Below are 22236 nucleotides of genomic sequence, written 5' to 3' on the forward strand. Positions count from 1 at the left end.
ACTCCCCAGATCTTAATACCATTGAGAACTTGTGGTCAATCCTCAAGAGGCGGGTGGACAAACAACCTCACTAATTCTGACAAACTCCAAGAAGTGATTATGAAAGAATGGGTTGCTATCAGTCAGGATTTGGCCCAGAAGTTGATTGAGAGCATGCCCAGTCGAATTGCAGAGGTCCTGAAAAAGAAGGGCCAACACTGCAAATACTGACTCTTTGCATAAATGTCATGTAATTGTCGATAAAAGCCTTTGAAACGTATGAAGTGCTTGCAATTATATTTCAGTACATCACAGAAACAACTGAAACAAAGATCTAAAAGCAGTTTAGCAGCAAACTTTGTGAAAACTAATATTTGTGTCATTCTCAAAACTTTTGGCCATGACTGTAGATATACTTATAAATATTATATTATTATAATATTGCATTACATTAAGTAGTATAGATCTTCTGCAGAATATTTTGGAGCATCACCAAAAAAAGTATATTAATGGTTCTGCTGGTCTCCTCTAGCTAGACCAACACCAATCCAGCACTAACCAACAACAATCAGTCTAGCTGGTCTTATCAGTACTGTTATCAAAGGTGCAGGGATGCTCAAACCCGTGATGGAGGTCAGTTCCATGGATGGCTGAGTGTTGGTGACCTCTATCATGATGCTGGTGTTGAGGGAGGACTTATCCTGATTTAAGCATCCGTGGTTGTTATTATCAGTCTCGCTGGCACCAAGAGTTGCCTGTGGGGACTGCTGGAGTGTGTTGTCAGTGAGCTGTAGAGTTGCAGGTTCTGAGTCCTGATGTGGGTTTTTGCGGGGGGAATTGGCTGCTGGTTTGGTTTCTGATGATTCAGAGTTGTCTGGTTTGTTCTGCCTGTGGAAGGGGAGAAGTTAATAGCAGAATTTCTCTCTCCAGTCTTCCAACATGAATACTGAATACTAAGAATACTAAAAAATAGATGAATGTTTTTAATTAAATTAATGTAAACTCAATCATGATGTGATGTGAATAGAGCTGTTCAGTCATAATGTCAATTAGCAGATCAACCTGGATGGCCAATTGGCTAATTTTTCTCACAAAGTTTCTAACGGGTTTTCGGAACAGCAGCTTTAAAATAGGGTCTGTGGTTAGCATGATGTTTTGATGCAACTATTACAGAAGGTTCAAATACTCACTGATGCTCCAGAAGGAAAAAACAATGCATTAAGAGCCAGGGGGTGAAAACTTTTGAAGATCAGGGTAAATGTAACTTATTTTGTCTTCTGGGAAACACGTAACTATCTTCTGCCTCTGAAGGGCAGTACTAAATAAAATAAAAAATACGATATTTCACCTCTTGTCTTCTAATGCATCCTTTTTCCTTTTGGAGCATCAGTGAGCATTTGAACCTTCTGTAATAGTTGCACAAGAGTCTCTCAGTTGTCTTCAGTGTGAAAAGATGGATCTCAAAATTATACAGTCAGTGTTGGAAAGGGTTCAAACACACAAAAATGCAGGAAAACCAAAGAATTTGTGGGACCTAAAGGATTTTCGTTTGAAAAACGGCAGGCAGTTTAACTGTTCAGGACAAACAAGGGACTCATGAACAACTACACACACAGTTTTGGATTATTCAGACAAGAACGCAGTATCAAGAGGATGTAAACTTTTTGGTAACACTTTATAATAACGTTCAGTTGTAAGTCATTTATAAGTGGTTAGTTAATGATAAAATAATGATTTGCAAAACATTAATAAATGTTTAATAAGTGATATGCTAACAATTTGTCTATGTTTTGCTAATTCATTTACAAGTTATTTACAAGTAATTAGTTAATGATGAACTAATCATTTACAAAACATCACTATGCATTCATAAGTGATTAATAAGTGATATGTTAGTATTTTTGTAAGTTAAGTTTTAAATCATTTACAAGTGATTAGATAATGATGAACTAATAATTTACAAAACATGATTATACGTTTACAAATGATTATTAATTAATAGGCTAACTATTTACAAATCTGTCGTAATTTATCTTAAAAAAATAGCATATCATGAAATAATCAAACAGATCCTTAGTAAGTGGTTAATACCTTACTAGTTAATATATTATTTGTCACTTAAAAATAATTAAAATATCAATCATTTAAATGTTCATCCTTCACTGAAGATCGCATCATGAATAAATAATTTACAAATCTTTCTGCATCCCCTAATCTACAGTGTAAACAATTCATCAGTTGTAAATGTTTTACTCATTTTTCAAAGGTCTTTCACCCAGTGTGTATACCCACCGGACACCCACACAACCTGTAAACAGCAGGTTTGTAAAACATTTACAACTGATGAGTAGTTTACACTTTAGATTAGGGGATGCAGAAAGATTTGTAAATGATTTATTCATTATTTATTCATCAACAGCTTTTGAATACTTTGTAGTGTGTACTGCAATGTAAGGGCTGACTGGTGAGGGTAAAGATGTCTTCTCTGGCAAACATGAGCTGCGTCCCAAATGATGCACTATACACTCTGCACTTATTCACTATGTACTTATGCACTAATGCACTTTGCACCATGTAGTGTATGAATTATATAAGGTTATTTTGTATTTTTTAACGCCCTAAACAAACTTTCACAAGAACCTCAATTTTTTCATATCAACTTAAAATTTGGAATAACTTATTTAGATGTAAGGCTTCAAATTGATATCAAATTTAGGATAAAACCTGTTATGTAAAATATGTATTTTATATAAAATATAATACAAATTGTACAGTGTATTTTCTTTAAAGTAAATTTAAACTTATGTAATTTGTTAATACTTTTTTTTTATTATTCCACTTCTGCAATAATCTGCTGATTGTTGTCTTTAAAAAGAGACCTACCTTACATCTGTATTCCAAAGTGTTCATGAATTACAACAGTTTAAGTTTGGATAGTGCACTTTCAAGCCTATTTTAAAAAATGGGGGGTGACAGTAAAGGGGTTAACAAGTATTTTTTTAACCATTTACTAAGGATCTGTTTGATTATTTCATTATATGTATTTTTAAGATAATTTACGACAGATTGGTAAATCGTTAGCATATTACTTACAGTAAAATGAACATATCACTTATTAATAATTTATAAACACATAGTCATGTTTTGTAAATAATTAGTTTATCATTAACTAATTACTTGTAAATTAACTTGTAACTGACTTGTAAATGAATTTACAAAACATACACATTGTTAGCATATCACTTATTAATCATTTGTGAATGTTTTGTAAATGATTATTTCATCATTAACTAATCACTTATAAAAGACTTACAACTGAACGTTATTATAAAGTGTTACCCTGCAATTTGGACCTTCAACCAGTGGATGCCCATTGAAATCCACTATAAGAAGAAAAATCCTGGAATTTTTAACAGGATTTTTTTGTTCTGGAAGTGAAGTAATCCTTTTTATTTATTTTTAAATAAAACACTGCCCCCAAACTTTGGAATTATAAATTGAAACAATTATATAAATCAAAAGTATAAATAAATAAAAAATCACCTCTGTTCAAGCACTTTGCCGTCTGGACTGATATCTCCATCGTTTTTTGAATCCTTTTCATCTCCCTCATTCCCTGGCCTTTGTTCTCTACTGTCAACACCACTGTCTCCTTGTTGTGTCTCTTTACCCCTGGCATCTGTGTGAGGTTCACGGTGGCGTGGGCGGCGTGGCCTGGGCCCCATATCAGGGGTCAGCGTGTCCCCCATCGCAGGAGGCCTGTACTTACGGACGGCCCGCTGCCGCCTGTTTCCATTCAGTCTGGGGCAATGGTTGTTGATGTCTAGAGTGCCCTCGGGTGAGCTCTTTGATTCAGACGGCTCTGTTAGGGGTAGGTTCAGTGTCACTGGGGGTTCAGGGAGGGATATGTCCACAGGCATTGGTGGCTCCGGTATTGGAATAGCTAAAGGGGGTTCAGGAATAGAAATGGACATTGCTTGTTCATCCACGGGCATGTCCATAGGCATGGGTGGCTCTAAGGTAGCCTCCGGCATGTCGGTGGCTGCTGTGGTCTCCATGGCTCTGCGCTTGCTGTTAGATGGAGATATCCCAGGCTTCCTGTGGTGATGGCAGCCAGGTTGTCCGTCGTGCTCTTCGCTCGGGCTGCTGAAAAGGATCTCGCGGCTGGACATCTGTCTGTGTCGGCGCAACTGGCTGGTCCTCTGCTCCCAAACTGACATGGTCAGTCTCCTCCTTCTCTCTCTCCTGGACATGAAAGAGTTAGAGGCATTGAGTGGACGAGCATCAGCCAGACTCTCTGAATCCTCAAAGGAGTAGGCAGCACGGCTCCGGTGAATTGCACGCTTCCTGTACAGGTAGGGCCTTCTCCTCCTCCTGGGGAAAAAGAGAGAGGACACACAATAAGACTGGATTGCAAACTAAAGGTTTCAAGAGCCATGCCACAACAATTGTTAACATTATCACTCATAAGCAGAACAAAACCCTTTCTACCCTTCTGAAAAGACCAACTTAGTCCAGTGGTTCTCAGCTGGTTTCGCTTCAGGACTCTATATATCGGACATGAAGTGAAAGAAAAAACTGCATAACATTTAAAAAAATTAGCAAAAACTGAACCCTGGGTATTATGACAGGCTTAATATAACATAAATTATGTCTCTCATAATTTATGTACAGCGAGGAAAAAATTATTTGATTTTGTACGTTTGCCCACTGACAAAAAAAATGCAGTCTATATTTTTAATGATGTGTTTATTTTAACAGTGAGAGACAGAATAACAATAAAAAAAAATCCAGAAAAACGCATTTCAAAAAAGTAATAAATCGATTTACATTTTAATGAGTGACCCCTTCGCAAAACATCTCCTCTTTGCAGATCCTCTCCAAGTCATTAAGGTTTCGAGGCCGACAGTTGACGATTTCAACCTTCAGCTCCCTTCACAGATTTTCTATAGGATTAAGGTCTGGAGATTGGCTAGGCCACTCCAGGATCTTAATGTGCTTCTTCTTGAGCCACTTCTTTGTTGCTTTGGCCGTGTGTTTTGGGTCATTGTAATGCTGGAAGACCCATCCACGACCAATTTTTAAATCCCTGGCTGGGGGAAGGAGGTTCTCATCCAAGATTTGATGGTCCATGGCCCCATCCCTTGTCCCTTTGATGCGGTGCAGTTGTCATGTTTCCACCTCTATGTTTGACGTGGGGATGGGGTTCTTGGGGTCATAGGCAGCATTCCTCCTCCTCCTCCTCCAAACACGGTGAGTTGAGTTGATGCAAAAGAGCTCGATTTTGGTCTAATCTGACCACAACACTTTCATCCAGTTCTCCTTACCGTTCTCATGATCATTGAAACTCTATGAGGTGAGATCTTGCATGGAACCCCAGACCGAGGGAGTTTAACAGTTATTTCGTGTTTCTTCCATTTGCGAATAATCGCACCAACTGTTGTCACCTCCACACCAAGCTGCTTGGCGATGGTCTTGTAGCCCATTCCAGCCTTGTGTGGGTCTACAATCTTGTCCCTAACACCCTTGGACAGCTCTTTGGTCTTGGCCATGGTGGAGAGTTTGGAATCTGATTGCTTCTGTTGACAGGTGTCTTTTATACAGGTAACAAACTGAGATTAGGAGCACTCCCTTTAAGAGAGTGCATCAAATCTCAGCTCGTTACCTGTATAAAAGACACCTGGGAGCCAGAAATCTTGCTGATTTATATGCGATCAAATACTTATTTTACTCATTAAAATGCAAATCAATTTATAACTTTTTTGAAATGCGTTTTTCTGGATTTTTTTGTTGTTGTTGTTGTTATTCTGCCTCTCACTGTTCAAATAAACCTACCATTAAAATAATAGACTGATAATTTCTTGATCAGTGGGCAAACGTACAAAATCAGCAAGGGATCTTTTTTTTTCCCCTCACTGTAGTAGAAAACCTTTTTAAGTTATTTAAAAAATCCACATTGTTTTATAAATATTTTGGACTATGGGGGGCTGGATTAGCTACTGCCGCTACCTGTTGCTATTTTTTCCGTAACACAATTCAGAATACTCTAAAATATTCAGAGAATTCTAAAAATAAAATACCGATATGATGACCACAGTTTTTAGTAGACAACAGCTACTGAAAGAGCTTACAGGTGGCAATGGATGTAAGTGTAGGCTTAAACCAAATGTTGTACCATTTTTTTTTTTTTTTGCCACACAAGGAGTACTACACTTCCTGGATATCGAGTGAAATCCATGCTGAGAAACTCCTTTAGTGGCTGTGGCGTCATGACGAGCTTCGGCATGTTTACATCCTGCCAGGATTGCATCTAGCATTTCTTGTCTCTGCCCTTTGTAAGCTCCTTCATTAGCTGTTGTCTACTAAAAGCCTCAAAGGAATCAGGGCTAAAGTGGAGAGAACAAAGACGCTGGTCTTTAGGAAGTTTAATTCGTCCACAGGCATCTTTTCTTCCATCCATTCTTTTCTCCTCTTCTAGAAAAAGCAGTGAAGACTTACATTACTTCTCTCATTGTCCTTCGACTGAAAATTTTGTTGCGGTAAAAATTGCAACAGGTAGCGACAGTAGCCATTTCACAATAATGTAGCCATTAATGTAGCCCCCCCCCCCCCCCCCATTGTTCAAAAGTTTGCATGTTTAGTTTCTAAATGTATCTAGAAATTCAATGGACTCATACTTAGCAGGCAATAATTCACTCTACAAAACACACCTGTCCATGTTGGAATATGATTGGGCAGATTTTTATTGGACAGATGACAAAAAAGTCTTTCGTATTAAATGTTGATACGCCTATTTATATTGCTACAGTATTCTAAATATATAATGTTAATATTTAGTGTTTACCCAAGCAAACCTGCGACCCACCAGTCGAGAACCACTGGCTTAGACTATTAAGTTGACAGCTGGTTCACCAAGAACATCTTACTGGTTAATAATTATGTAGGGCACCATCATAAAAAAACAACAACAACATCGTGGTGACCAGGTGTACTGGTCAGGTCTGTGCTGAATATGAAAATTGAAGTATCTGTGGGCAAAATATTTAACAGACTGCTGTTAACAAGTACTCTGCAACACGTGGTAGAAAGGGTCCATTAATTTTGTTTTCATGCCTTTGTATTTTTGTATGACTGGAATTCATGGTCCAGCTTGTAAGGACAGCAGAGATGGAAAACAACTGGATATAGTTGCATATCAAAGAGAAAAACGAAACAGTGAAACTGGAAATAGAGTTGATTCAGAATGGAGAAAGAGAAAAGAGTGCAGGAAATATCATTGCAGGAAACTGACAAATCAAATTCCAACCAAAGATCAGACTTGAAAATGTGAAATCAGACATTTGATAAAGATGGTGGAACAGAAAGCTTCATCCAGAGAGATAAAGTAGGCGGTGCTGAATGTTAAAATTGAAATAAACAGACTATTACTTACTGGTACTTGTACTCTTGTGTGGTCCGTGTAATCAATGAGCGATTGGTTGAAAACAAGACATTAGTGCTTTCGAGAACAAGGACAAAACAAGCCAAGCATCACAGCCCAAAAAGGTCATGGACTAAAGTCCTTTTTTTTTTATTTTTTATTTTTTTTTTACATATTACATGTTGTATTTATATTATTTCTGATAATATACTAAAGTTACATAAACTTTTAAAAAAATGTAAAAGCTTTGGGCTGCGTAGCAGGGCAGCAAAGCGTCACATGACAACATGATGGTTATATTAGATAAGAAGCAACAAATACAGTTATTCTGGAACATTTTGAAATGCTGAGACAGTAAGAAACATGGCACAGATATAAGACATATATAAATGGGATCCATATGCATAAGCACACACTATCAGAAAGAGAAAGCACCCTGATTCATTTCTTTAGTAGTCAACTGGTCATACATATGCATTTCCCAGGGATGACGTCCATAGTTGTCATGCTAACTGAAGACATGCATTCATTTCCCAGTTCTCCTCAAGCAGTTACGGACATGCTGCAACAGCCTTTTTTTAAAACTTTGAAGTAATCATGCAAGATCCAAATGCCACAGGCCACAATTTCCAGTCTGAGTTCACTGACAACCAGCTCTCACATTATTTCCCAAAATGCAGTAGAGAAGAGACCCTGTGGTATTCACATCATACCAATTTATTCTGACAAAGGCATGGCCTCCATTGCCTCATACAGAATGTTTGTTAGATTTTCAGTAATTGTCCATTGAACTTGTATTATATTAGTCTCTCATCATTCAATAATAACAGTAAAGCCTCTTTTCTATACAACAACACTCATCACAAACATTGGTTATTAGTTATTTCAAATTGCGAGCATGCTCCATAAAAAGTATATAAATATATATTAGAATGTTTTCACAGGGTCCAAATATAACACTTGCCAAGCACCAGATGAGAATAAAAACTGGATTTGAGTAAATCAAATTTGCCAATGGCTAGCAATTATGAAATTATGTGTTATGTTGCAATTCAACTTAAACTGTAAGAATGATGTAAGAGATGTAAATTATTGTTTTAAATCAGAAAGATAAACTATCTACTAAAAATAACTTTAATCTTTAAATAAACTTTAATCACAGTGGAAAACATGCCATTAGAGGTTTATCTAGGAGGCTGGTATGATTTTTTTTCTCCAGAACTCCATATGGCGACAATATTTCTCTCATTAAGCCACCAAATGAATATAACAGAAAAAAATCACAATCTAGCTTAACGTATTCATGACAGGTGCAGTTTCACAGCGAGATGAACACTGACTCATCTTGAACATGATACTGTAAATGACACAAGATGCTGTTCTGCTGTTTGCCAATAATAGGCAAGAAAAACAGCTAAATAAATCAGTCATTAGTAATGTAACCATGCACACCGAGCCGGTTGAAAATCTATAAAAATAAGTGACGATTCAAGTCGGTTGATATGTTACACGAATCCAACAATTTAACCATGGTACATTTACGGGTTGAGGTAAATATGAATCCCTGAGGGGAAATTAATGTCTTCTGAAAAGTTTAACTGGTATTTTCTTTTCATCTTACCTCTGTATAATGCATATTAGTGTTTATAGGTGAATTGCTGCTGTTTCATAAGCGCCACCTGCTGACAAAGGGTGAATTTGCATTTCATTCATGTTTTTGTTTTATTCAGACGTTTTATATAGTATAGTTTCATAAAAAAGTCAGACCATTCTCTTTTTGCTTTAAATTTTGAAATTATACAATCTAATATAGATCAAAAACTGCTTATGCTTAGTTTATATTGTGATTAAAATGCAGTGGTTGCCTCTAATTTTAAATGAAAAATGCACAGGCAAAGCCTTAGTTTGTTTATATGAAAAGATTTCTTTTGTTTGTATGATTTATTTTATTTATGATTTGTTTTAAATTTTCAATTTAGTTTTGTTATTAGACATATCAGTTTCACAAAGAAATGTGTACATTTTTGTGAGAAAATCCTTTTTTGAAATCTGTACTGTGCATCATGTTGCATTGTGAGATAAGTGAATTGTTACATCCTCAATATTATCGTGGTCACATGACGATATGAAATGATCTTCCAGGCAAAAAGTGTTTTTAAAATATTTAAACTTCTTATTCTAACATAAGTTGTGTTTGGGCCATTATGCTTTGGCACAGTATCTGTCAAACAAACTAAAACTGAAAGCACAATATGGCTTAAACCTTTCATCAGGTCTGTTTTCGCTGTGCTTTTCAAAGTGAAGCGTACATGTCATTTAGGCGATGAGCTTGTGATCCAGTGTTTTCCGTGCCTTAGAATGGCTCGGTTCACAGTGAATGCATGTGTTTATTGCATGTGCTGTCAGTTTAGTGCACGTTTGGGAATGCAACGGCCACCTATTTCTCGGCAGATGATTACAGCATTTTAATGGATTTGTAGTGAGACGCGGTTTTGAAAACCTGTTTTCACTGAAGTTTTCTGTCAAAATAAAAAGCTCAAAAGTGCAGTATAAATTGCTGAACAACTAGCGGTTTAAATGGGTAATGTTACTGCAGTCCAAAATCAAAATATCTATAAAAATAATATACCTCTGAAATATTCATTTTCATTTATTTTACAGTGCAATTGTTTTACAATATATGGCTGTTACTATCATAGAAATAACAATAATACAAAGTTACTGTTTATTATTATGTGTGACCCTGGACCACAAAACCAGTCTTAAGTATCACGGGGTATATTTATCTCAACAGCCAAAGATACATTGTATGGGTCAAAATTATTGATTTTCTTTCATGCCAAAAATAATAAGCATATTAAGTAAAGATCATGTTTCATGAAGATATTTTGTAAATTTCCTATCGTAAATATATCAAAACTTAAATTTTGATTAGTAATATGCATTATTAAGAACTTTATTTGGTCAAAATTAAAGGCGATTTTCTTAATTTTCTTTTTTTTTTTCATTTTATATATTATATTGTTTATTTGTATTTATTTGTATTTTTTAAATTCTACCTTTGTATTTAATGTTACTGTTTGTATTTAATGTTACTGTTTGTATTTAATGTTACTTGTATGCACCATGGATCTGAGAGTAACGCAATTTCAATTCTCTGTATGTCCTGTACATGTGGCAGAATTGACAATAAAGTTGACTTTGACTTGACTTTGACTGTTTCTTTCTTAATATTTTCTCAGATTCCAGATTTTCAAATAGTTGTATCTCTGCCAAATATCGTCATATCCTAACAAACCATACCTCAATGAAAAGCTTATTTTTTCATTAAAAGTGTCCCTTATGACAGGTTTTGTGGTCCAGGGTCACACATTCTAATTTGTTTGGTTTCCTAAAACACCAGTATGAATGTAATTTAGACTGAAACAATAAAAAGGGCACAGAAGGGCAATAAAAAGAGGGCTGAGTCCCCTTTAAAGTTCAGGTACAAGTCAATTCAGTGAGTTTTTTTAGTTAAGAACATAGGCTGAAGCTCTTAATTTTGAACTTTCAGAGAATTAGAATAATTTAACTTTAACATGTACAAAATTTTCATTTATTTTCTTCATAAGAATAATAAGATAGATACACACTCGACTCATATATCATTTTTTCTCATATCACTTGCCATTGGCAAGTGTGGCAGAAAGTTATTTTGGACCCTGCTTTTACATTTCTTGACTGAAAACTTCACACTTGACTTTTGCTTGAATTATGCATGGATTTTCATGATATATAACCGCTCTCAAATCCGCATCCAAAACTCACTCAAGTCACTAAATGTAATGTGCTTTAATGAAAAAAAAAATTAGCTTCTACAGCATCTATGATCAATCAAGAGATGTAAAGGGGATTGAATTGTAACGTTAAAGACATACTATGACTGGTCATCCCAACTTGCACATGCTCAACTCCAGGAGGCTGACATCACATCCATGCAATGTTAAATTCCCAAAATCACAGAAAGATGCATCTGTGTGAAACTTTCATCTGTAGGTTAACCTCCCTCCTTAGCCATCAGATTCTCTTTATGTTTCGAGATTTATGTTAGCCTGTTCTTGCAAAGGTAATAACATATGACTACATATGCAGGCTGACCAGTGTAAAGGCATTCAAAACTCTGTAATTCTCCTTTTGACGGGAACAAAGTCGTCTCTATGACAACATAATAGACTCATCCCTGCAAAGGCTGGGAAGCTTGCCGGTTGCTATGACAACTTGCTGTTGATTTTGAAGCAAATTATTGTGCTTCGAAAATAAAGAGCCCCAAAAATTCCTATGAAATCAACTGAAAGAACATTGTGTACAGGCTTTAACAATGGTAAACAATTTTGTTGCTCTTGCATTACTAGCCAGGAAAACAAAACCCTCGAAGTTGTAATACTTATTCTTTACTGTTTCTAAATTCTTTTCAGTCTGCAAAATTTTGTGCCCCACCGTTAAATATATTTTACTCAGGTCAGCATTTAAGCTCAAAAACTGTGTAACAAATCTGTAAAAGCAAAGACTTCAACTGTTTACATACTCTGGCAACTGTACAGCAGTCTCCCTGTAGACTCAAACTAGCTTGTGCATCTAGGTCAATTTGGCCAGGTACCGAAGCTGCAAGGTCCTACAGGTATACTTGGCAGACATGCCAATTTAGATGTGTCTAAAACCAGACTAAAAAATCTCAGACATAAGACTGGTGTTAGTAGTGTTAGTTGGTATGGTAGCATCTCTCATGAGAGGGCGAACGAGCAGGCAAGGGTGTACTTGGTTCACTTACTCTGAGGACATGAAAGAGGACATAGGCCCAACCTCCTTGGCTTTCTGCAGGGCATGTTTCTGATTAAACGCCTCTTCCTCCTCCTCTTCATCCTTTGGAACAGGAAGCCATTTTTCGTTATACAATTGCCTTACAAATCCTACAGCATATAAAGATAAAAGAACCTTGCTGGATATACCTTTGTGAGCTCCTGGGCATTGGCCAGATTGTCAACAGCAATAGCCAAGAAGACGTTGAGCAGTGTATCTGACCATTTTGTCAAGGATTTTGGCTCGAAACAATGAGATACAGCAATAACCACCAAAACTAGGAAGGACAGATTTAACACAACCTACGGTTTTATGAAATCAGCATTGAGTTTCAAGTCAACGTGCACTAATCTTATAAGCTCAGCAATGTCAGGCAAATAACAAAGCAAGTTACATTCTGATGAAAGACCACACAGAAACCTGTAGTGATGAATCATGCACAGAAAGAAATGGAATGTGTATTATAAAGTAAACAGGGTCGATTTTAATTTCATGTTGAATGATTACCTTCAGTTAAAACCTAAAGAATATCAAGGATTTATTTTAACATTTACAAGGTTAAACTCCCAGAAAGTTAATGTGTGTGTGTATCTATATTCTGAGTGCTTGCTAGGTTGTTTTGAGTGGTCGTTCGTGTATTTTTACATCATAGGTAGGGTTTTCGGGGTGGTTGCTAGGTCATCCTAGGGTGTTGCTAAGGTGTTTTGAGTGGTCTTTTTACATCATGGGTAGGGTGTTCGGGATGGTTGCTGGGTTATAAGTGTGCTTACTGGTTCAGTTTTAAATATCACTCAAACTTTGTGGTTTCTAAGCTATTTTTAGTGGTAGCTAGGATGTTGCTAAGGTGTATTAAGTGGTCTTTACTGTCTTTTTACATCATGAGTAGAGTTGTTGGGGGTGGTTGCTGGGTGATAAGGTTTGCTTACTGATTCAGTTTTAAATATTACTTAAATTTGGTGGTTTCAAGGCTATTTTAAGTGGTAGCTAGGGTGTTGCTTAGGTGTTTTGAGGTTTGAGTTGTCATTGCTATGTTTTTACAAGAAGATCGTCGGTAGGATGTTCTGGGTGGATTCTAGGTGATAAGATTGCTTACTGGTCCAGTTTTAAATATCACTTAAACTTTGTGATTTATAGGCTATTCTGAGTGGCTGCTAGGGTGTTACTAAGGTGTTTTGAGTGGTCTTTTCTGTCTTTTTACATCATGGCTAGGGTGTTTTGTGTGGTTGCTGGATGATAAGATTGCTCACTGGTTCAGTTTTAAATATCACTCAAACTTTGTGGTTTCTAGGCTATTTTAAGTGGTAGCTAGGGAGTTGCTAAGGGGTTTTGAGTGGTCTTTTCTGTCTTTTTGCATCATGGCTAGGGTGTTTTTTGTGGTTGCTGGATGATAAGATTGCTTACTGGTTCAGTTTTAGATATCACTCAAACTTTGTGGTTTCTAGGCTATTTAACTGGTAGCTAGGGAGTTGCTAAGGTGTTTTGAGTGGTATTTTCTGTCTTTTTACATACTGGATAGGGAGTTCTAGGTTGTTGCGCAGTGATAAGATTACTTACTGGTTCAGTTTTAAATATCACTCAAAAGTTGTGGTTTCTAGGCTATTCTGAGTGGTCTTTTCTGTCTTTTTACATCATGGCTAGGGTGTTTTGTGTGGTTGCTGGATGATAAGATTGCTCACTGGTTCAGTTTTAAATATCACTCAAACTTTGTGGTTTCTAGGCTATTTTAAGTGGTAGCTAGGGTGTTGCTAAGGTGTTTTGAGTGGTCTTTACTGTCTTTTGACATCATGGGTAGGGTGTTCTGGGTGGTTGCTACATGATAAGATTGTTTACTGGCCCAGTTTTAAATATCACTCCAACTTTGTGGTTTCTAGGCTATTCTGAGTGGTTGCTAGGGTGCTGCTTAGGTGTTCTGTGTGGTCTTTGCACACAAACACACACATACACATTTTCTGGGTGTTACTATTCATAGATAGACAAAGAATAAATGTAGGATACAGTTTCCAAACAGAGTCAGAACAATGAAGTAGATAGACGACCACATCCCAGATTTCACACCACCTTGAGACCGGATGCCATTGTACATGACTTCATTCCAGTCCTCGCCAGTGAGAATCTAGAACACAGTAAACTTTTTTCAGGCCTACATGGAATCTGCATCTGGATAACTCCACACAGCTTCCCATATTTCAGCAGAATAATTTGACAGATGCTTTCCCTTGCATGTCTGTTTATTAAATGTTTCAGCTAATTTGATAATCCTTTCAGCTACCAATTAAAGAGATACAAATAACATATTTACCAAATTCCATTCTTCAAAATTCCACATATTTTTTATACCACTTTGTCACAGAAACACAATCTACAAATTTATTTTGGGCATGAAGTACATTTTTTGTATATTTATTCATTTTCATCATTATAAAGGGAAGATAGGTTCTGTTTTGTTCTGTGCTCTGATCCTAATTTCTTCTATCTGTGCAATTAAATCTTGGTCTAATTAATTAGACTTCCATCTAATCCATTTTTCACCAAGAAAAGATCCGGAGTCTTGCATTATACTCAGATCACAACTGGGTGGAATCTTACTTGAAACACTGTCATGATGGCTGCTGGAAAAGTGTCAAAATTAGTGGGTGTGTAGTCTTCAAAGATAAACCTGTAAAAAATGATAGAAAAAACAACAACATCTTTTTGCAAGTCATTTAATTCAATATGTGTCTGACCAGGTTACTGAATAATAGATTATTTGCTTTTCACCTACTGATTGAACCTGATCTATTTTCTATTGTCTTGCTACACCTGTCACATAGAGTTATAGTTCCACTCCAACCACTTTTTTAGCATCTGATAAATCAGATGCCATGTTTGATATGGACATAGTGGTGGACTGAACACTTTATTGTGGAGTCAGGTTTAAAGCAAGCTGAGGATTTAATATGGCAAATGATTTAAAGAGCAGCTCATAACTTCAGGTGTAGCATTCAGATATTTTCAGTCATAAATTCAAAATTTAAAACTGTCTACAGGTGTTGTCTGTACTTTGACTGATAAGATATTACCTTCCACCAAAAAGCTGCATGCCCAGAAGTGCAAAGACCACAATGAAGAGGAAAAGCAGGAAGAGCAAACTAATAATGGACTTCATGGAGTTCATCAGAGACACAACCAGGTTCCTCAGGGACGCCCAGTACCTTAAAAACACATAAATACAGCATCTCTGAGTTTAAAGTAGGGACATACAGAAGTGAGCAAAGATATCACAAGTCAATAAATAGATTACGGTCTTCGCAAGAAGCAAACAAACCCAAAAGGCTGTTATTTTCAGGCAAGTTTGCACTTACTTTGTGATCTTGAAAATTCTCAGCAACCGCAAGGCACGCAGAACGCTGATCCCAAAGGATGTGCCAGGTCTGAAGAACCCCCAAAGCACTTCAAAAATGCTGCCTACTATCACCTGGAAGGAATTCAGGAATTCCACCTCTTTAAATATGCCACTGATGTCAAAAAATTCTGTCTAAAGGTGCGGTTACATTAGCAAAATTTCTTCAAAATTTCACAGGCAAAAAAGATCCATTCTCTGTTGTCAGTTGTGTAACGATGTATAAAGCACAACAAACATCACTTTCTGCAAATCTTCTGCATGGATTGCTAGTAAAATTCTATTGAACATCTATCCGTATACACTACCAGTCAAATGTTTTTGAACAGTAAGATTTGTAATGTTTTTTAAAGAAGTCTCTTCTGCTCACCAACCCTACATTTATTTGATCCAAAGTACAGCAAAAAACAGTAAAATTTTGAAATATTTTTACTATTTAAAACAACAATTTTCTATTAGAATATTTTTTAAACTGCAAAATATTCCTGTGATTTCAAAGCTACATTTTTTACCTTCCTTACTCTAGTCACATAATCCTTCAGAAAACATTCTAATATTTTGATTTGCTTCTAAAAAAAACCTAAAATGTATTATGTTGAAAACAGCCGAGTAGATTTTTTTGAGGTGTCTTCGATTAATAGAAAGTTCAGAAGAACAGCATTTATCTAAAATAGAAATCTTTTGTAACATTATAATGTCTTTATCATCAGTATTTTGATCAATTAAAAGCATCCTTGCTAAATAAAAGTATTAATTTCTATAGCCCCCCCCCCCCCCCCCCCCCCAAAAAAAAAAGAAAATTATATGAACTCCAAGCTTTTGAATGGTATAATGTACAAAATCTTTTTATTTCAGAGAAATGCTGATATTTGGATCTTTTTTATTCATCAAAGAATCCCGAAAAAAATGTATTTAACAGTTTGAAATATTGATGATAATTATAATAATAATAATAATGAAAATGTTTCTTTAACAGTAAATCAGCATATAACAATGATTTCTGAAGGATCATGTGACACTGGAGTATTGATGCTGAAAATTTAATTTGATCACAGGATTAAATTATATTTTTAAATATATTCAAATAAAAAGCAGTTATTTTAAATAGTACAAATATTTCACAATATTACTGCTTTTGCTGTATTTTGGAATAATAATCCAAGCTTGGTGAGCAGAAGAGACTTCTTTAAAAAATTTAAAATCTTACTGTTCAAAAACTTTTGACTGGTAGTGTACATATGCATACAAGTATACTGTATATACACACACATTTATTTAATACAAAATCTTTGTTGTACAATGAATTTAATCAATTCAACAAATTTATGACACATTATGACTAATAATTTCAAGTCAAGACCTCTGATATAGGCAAAAATCAACATTTTTAAGCAGGCTACAGACATTTGATATATTTAAACCAGGTACTTATAATGTTTCATTAATTGTTGAATGATGATATTTGATTGAACAAGTTTTTTAGTTCTCAAACAAAAAAAAGCAACAGGATCTATATTGACAGAAAGGGCCAGCTACAATTGTTCTGATTAAATCAAAGATTATCCAATATATAATCATTATATATTGATACAGTCCAGAACTAAAACTGAATTTTAATGAAATAAAGCTACATATTGATATTCAGCGCTGGGTCCTCAAATTTACATAGAAATTAGAGACATGTTCATAGTGCTCAGAGTGGCGAAGCGTAACTTCAAAAAGATCAAATTAGATTCACAGTTTCATCTGCTCTTATTTCTTTGCATTGCTTTTATCTTTCTTGACAAAAAAAGCATGAATACTCATTTTTAGAGTCACCACCTTGATCCTCTTTGACACCTGCATCTTCATTTCAAAGAAGATTATGGAAAAGATAGCAGAAATACACTTACCCCAAAATCAAAGCAGTTGAAAGAGGAGTGGAAATAGAGTCTGGGCCCAAGTCCATACATCTTGAGAAACATCTCAGTAAGAAAAAGAGCCAGAAACAGGAACTCTGCATAGTCTGCAATAAGGAGGAACCGCTTTAAAGATAGGACTACTGATCATGTGTAAGAGCATATCCATACAGAGAAAAGTTTCATTTTTGCTTGTGGTCTTACAAAGGAGAATAGACAACCACTTAGGCTGCTTGTGGTGAACGATGGCAACACAAAAAGTGTTGAGAGCCACCAGACCCAGAACGATCCAGTAGAAGGTGTGAGTCTTCACCATACGGCGAACAGAGATCCGTAGCATGCGCTCTTTCCGGCGGAAATAGGATGTTGGTCCTCTTTTAGCACTGCGTATGCTGGCTCTGTTCAGTGGCATCCCTGATGAACAAAAATATTTATGAACAAACACATAAATATTCCACTTTTGTATTGAATAAGGAGATGATTTCAGCTGTGTGTGGATGATATTTACATGTGGGTAAATATTTTGCAAAATCTAGACAGTATATGAAGAAGACTTTTAGGAGGAAGTCACTCACCTACAGACGATATGTCAGCATACTGTTCCTCTGGGGTTCTCCGAACATCATCCACCCCTCTTCTTTTTATTGTGGTGGCTCTTTTTAGCACTGAGAACACACAAACCAAACAATTTATCTTTTTATTACATTTTAATCTCATTATGTGACGATTATTATTAATTTAACAGATAATAACAGATTAATAAACCAAAAACTGTAAGAAATAAAAGCATATATGGGTTATAAAACTTTAACAGTCACTTGATTTGTATGTAGGTCATGTTCAGAAATGGTTGTTTTACAGGTTTCCAATAAGTAAATAAATAAACAAATAAATAAAAATATTCACATTCACAATATTCACAAACTGTCGTTCAAATGGTTGGGATCAGTAAGATTTTAAGAAGTTTCTTAAAAGCTGCGTTTATTTGATAAATTTCAGAAAAATATGTAATATTGTGAAATTTTATTTCAATGCAAAATAAGTGTTTTCTATGTGAATATATTTTCAAATGTAATATATTCTTGTGATGCAATGCTGATTTTTTAGCATCATTACTCCAATTTTCAGTGTCACATGATCCTTCAGAAATCATTCTAATATGCTGATTTATTATCAATGTTGAAAAAGTTTTGCTGCTTAATATTTTGTTGGAACCTGTGATGCTTTTTTCAGGATTCTTAAATAAATAAAAGGTTAAAAAGTACAGCATTTATTCAAAATAGAAGTTTATTATTTGTAACAATATAAACTACCATTTAAAAGTTTGTGGTCAGTAAATTTTTATTCTTTTTTTTTATTTTTATTCACCAAGGATGTGTTAAATTGATAAAAAGTGATAGCATAGACTTTTATTGTAAGAAAAGATTTCTATTTTGAACAAATGCTGTTCTTTTTAACTTTTTATTTATCAAAGAATCCTAAAAAAGAATCAGAGGTTCCAAAAAATATCCAACATTGATAATACATTCCAAGTAATAAATTATTAGAATGATTTCTGATGGATCAGAAACGAAGACTGGAGTTGCTGATGAAAATTCACATGATTTTTAAATCACATGAATAGATTATATCTTAAAATATATTAAATGTATATTAAATATACATTATTTTAAACTAATATCATTTCAAAATATTACTGTTTTCTGTATGCTTGATGAGCATAAGAGAATTCTTTTAAAAAAAAAATCGTACTGAACACAAACTTTTGAACGGCAGTGTATATTTTTATTTGTATTTATTTGTTTATTTAATCATTACTTAATCAGGGACAATACACTTTAATAATGCATACAATCAATGCAAAAGTGCCAGTCTGGCTAATTTTCAACTGTAGCCCCAGGGGAGGTTAAAATTGGATGCAGCCAGCTTAGAACATGATGTGACAAATGTACAGCCAAATGTAATCATTACTTCTCAAGCATTTATAGAATATAACAGGGTAGACAGCAGCAAATGAAAGTTCCCCAATTTAATCAAAGCAGTCTAATAGCTTGCACTAAGGGATGCATTCAATTGCAAATAAATCCGCTTGTTAGATTTCGCTGTTGTCATGGCACCAATGAAGTAAATACGAATGCCTGCAATTACATTTTATGTTTTAAACTCACTTCAGAGTGCAACCTGGATAGTTACTGCTGTCAAACCTCATATACAAGGCCAAAAACAGGTCTTAGTCTCAATTGAAATTTTTTTTCTATATAGGGCCCAGTATTTTTAACACAATCATCCTAAATGGAATGATGGGATGCTTACAGGAAAACAGCAGGGGCAACGAAATTGACGAAGTTCACCATGGTAACTGCTTGTTTTCTATTCACACAGCCTCTGGGAAGTTGTCAATCAATATTTAATAAAAAAAAAAAACTTTGTTTGATTCTGGGGAAAACCTGTCGCCTTGTATAGGGTTCAGATGTCATGTGGTGGGTTTTCGCTTCACAGATGTGAGGCATGAGCAGGATCATGGTGTTTTGTTTATTGTGACATCAGTCTATTGAATATATAATCCCTGTGCTGTTTTATGGGACGAGAACAGGCTTTATATGCCAGAACAGGCTATTGAATAAATGATGAAATCTGGGACAGAGAGAGAATGCGTATTTACTAGGGCGTTCAAAATAATCACATGACCCTAACCCTGACACATAATTAAAAAAAAACTGCATCCCACAATCTATGTGGGAAAATGAGAGAAAAACAGCAGAGGTCAAACATCTTACCATCTAAAGCAGAAGGTCCTGAATTCTTGTTCTCTTCTGCAAGCATCACCTCCTCTGCAAAAACAGTTACAATTTATCATGTTGTGCTCATACAATTCATTGAAAAACTGGCATTTAAAATCTAATTTAATCCTGGATATTAATATTTTGGAAGATTTAAACAGAGAAACCAATGAATAAAAAATAATTACCTGATAATTTACTCACCCTCTTGTCATCCAAGATGTTTATGTCTTTCTTTCTCCAAAAAGAAATGAAGGTTTTTGAGGAAAACATTCCAGGATTTTTCTCTGTATAATGGACTTAAATGGAACCCAATGGGCTAAACGTCCAAATTGCAGTTTCAATGCAGCTTCAAAGGGCTCTACACAATCCCAGCCAAGGAATAAAGATGCTTTGGTTCAAAAAGTTAGGGTGAGACGAAAAATCTTTCAAAAAAAAAAAAACTAAAATCGTCCAACATCATTGTTTTACCATTTTTTTTGTAAATGGCGATTGACTTTCTTTGAACATTTGCTTTGTAACCTTTGGCCACATACACACTGTAGCTAAATTCGGTTGTCGGTTCACCTTTTATTCCTTAATCGCATTCTGTACACACAAAATTCACTAAAATACAAGAGTGACAACCGCATTCGTCAATCACATTAACTCACGAAAAATACAGGTATTGACAAACACATTTAATTCTATGCATTGTGTACGGAACTGAACAAATACCAAGTTCTGCCATGAAACTCTAGATGACGCAGGCTAACGGGTTGTTAATGTAACTGATGATATCACAGAGTTATACGACTTGGTACAAGCTGATTGGTTCATGTTGCATACGCAACCAATGAGCTTGCAGCTTGCAGCTATTTAAAGGATAACTATTGCCAAAATGCAACCTGGGCTTTTTTTTTTTTACTGTAAATGAGAAAAACATACATCTAAAAGCATAATTACGACAAATGAGCTGTTTTTGAGATTGTCCGTGATTTCGTTTTGTGGTCAATGACCGGTGAATGGGAATACTAGGGGCATAAATTTGAGCACATCAAAATCTATATTTTTACAACACTAAGAAGGCTCGACACACCATGAAACTTTGCTTGAAGTATCGCCTGTGTCTCTACACATGAACTCGAGCATTGAGAACATTGTTTGTGTACACAGAGTTTACTAAAAAGAATGGTTTTGAACAACTCACTCACACTGTTTGGGTTTCCGCTCGCAGCCGTCTTGCCAGTCAAGAGGTGTCAATCTCCGAATGCGAATGAATGGACTCCATAGGACGAAATATTAGGCTTATATGAGGCTCTTTTTACAACTAGAAGGTTAATATTGTTTTTCACTTGCGACAAATCAACAAATTAGCCGTGCATGTATATGGAAATATGCTTTGGAGATCCACACACACACACAAACACACACACACACACACACACACACACACACACACACATATATATATATATATATATATATATATATATATATATATATATATTAGTGGTGGGCCGTTATCGGCGTTAACGTGCTGCGTTAACGTGAGATTCTTATCGGGCGATAAAAAAAATATCGCCGTTAATCTATTCTCAAAGTTGGGTTGGGAGCTGGGTCTAAACTACGTAGGCTATGATGACTTTCACTTTGATATTTTAGCGCGGATGACGTATACCTAGTTGAATTGCACTGTAGGAGGCGAGAACGAGTCTTCAACTTCTGTGAAATTACCACATCAAATGAGACGTGCAAACATGGATGCAGCTGTGAAGCCGCCGGGTTTGCTTCAGGGCAGGTGCGTTGCTAGACCCTTTTTACTGGGGCAGTGAAAATCTGCTGTGCCCCAGTAAAATCTCAAGTTTGAGTTATAATTTACTTTGATAATCCCATAAATAAAGACATAAAACTATATGCAACAACTGAATTGACGCTTCTAAAAGCAACGCAGTTTAATCGAAG

General features: G+C 35.6%; 1 protein-coding gene across 1 annotated transcript in view; it reads right to left on the minus strand.

The window, feature by feature from the left end:
- Window positions 1-22236, minus strand: part of cacna1ea (calcium channel, voltage-dependent, R type, alpha 1E subunit a) — a 123865-nt gene that overhangs the window by 50366 nt on the left and 51263 nt on the right. The window contains exons 10-21 of the mRNA XM_073819857.1: window positions 20290-20343; window positions 18088-18177; window positions 17717-17926; window positions 17507-17619; window positions 15577-15689; window positions 15295-15426; window positions 14822-14891; window positions 14231-14348; window positions 12385-12452; window positions 12207-12298; window positions 3523-4353; window positions 602-867 (exon numbers count right to left, since the gene is read on the minus strand). Coding sequence (XP_073675958.1) covers window positions 602-867; window positions 3523-4353; window positions 12207-12298; window positions 12385-12452; window positions 14231-14348; window positions 14822-14891; window positions 15295-15426; window positions 15577-15689; window positions 17507-17619; window positions 17717-17926; window positions 18088-18177; window positions 20290-20343 — 2157 coding nt within the window. The remainder of the gene's footprint in view (window positions 1-601; window positions 868-3522; window positions 4354-12206; window positions 12299-12384; window positions 12453-14230; window positions 14349-14821; window positions 14892-15294; window positions 15427-15576; window positions 15690-17506; window positions 17620-17716; window positions 17927-18087; window positions 18178-20289; window positions 20344-22236) is intronic.

This window comes from Garra rufa, chromosome 15 (assembly GCF_049309525.1).
Source record: "Garra rufa chromosome 15, GarRuf1.0, whole genome shotgun sequence".
In the NCBI taxonomy this organism is placed as follows: domain Eukaryota; kingdom Metazoa; phylum Chordata; class Actinopteri; order Cypriniformes; family Cyprinidae; genus Garra; species Garra rufa.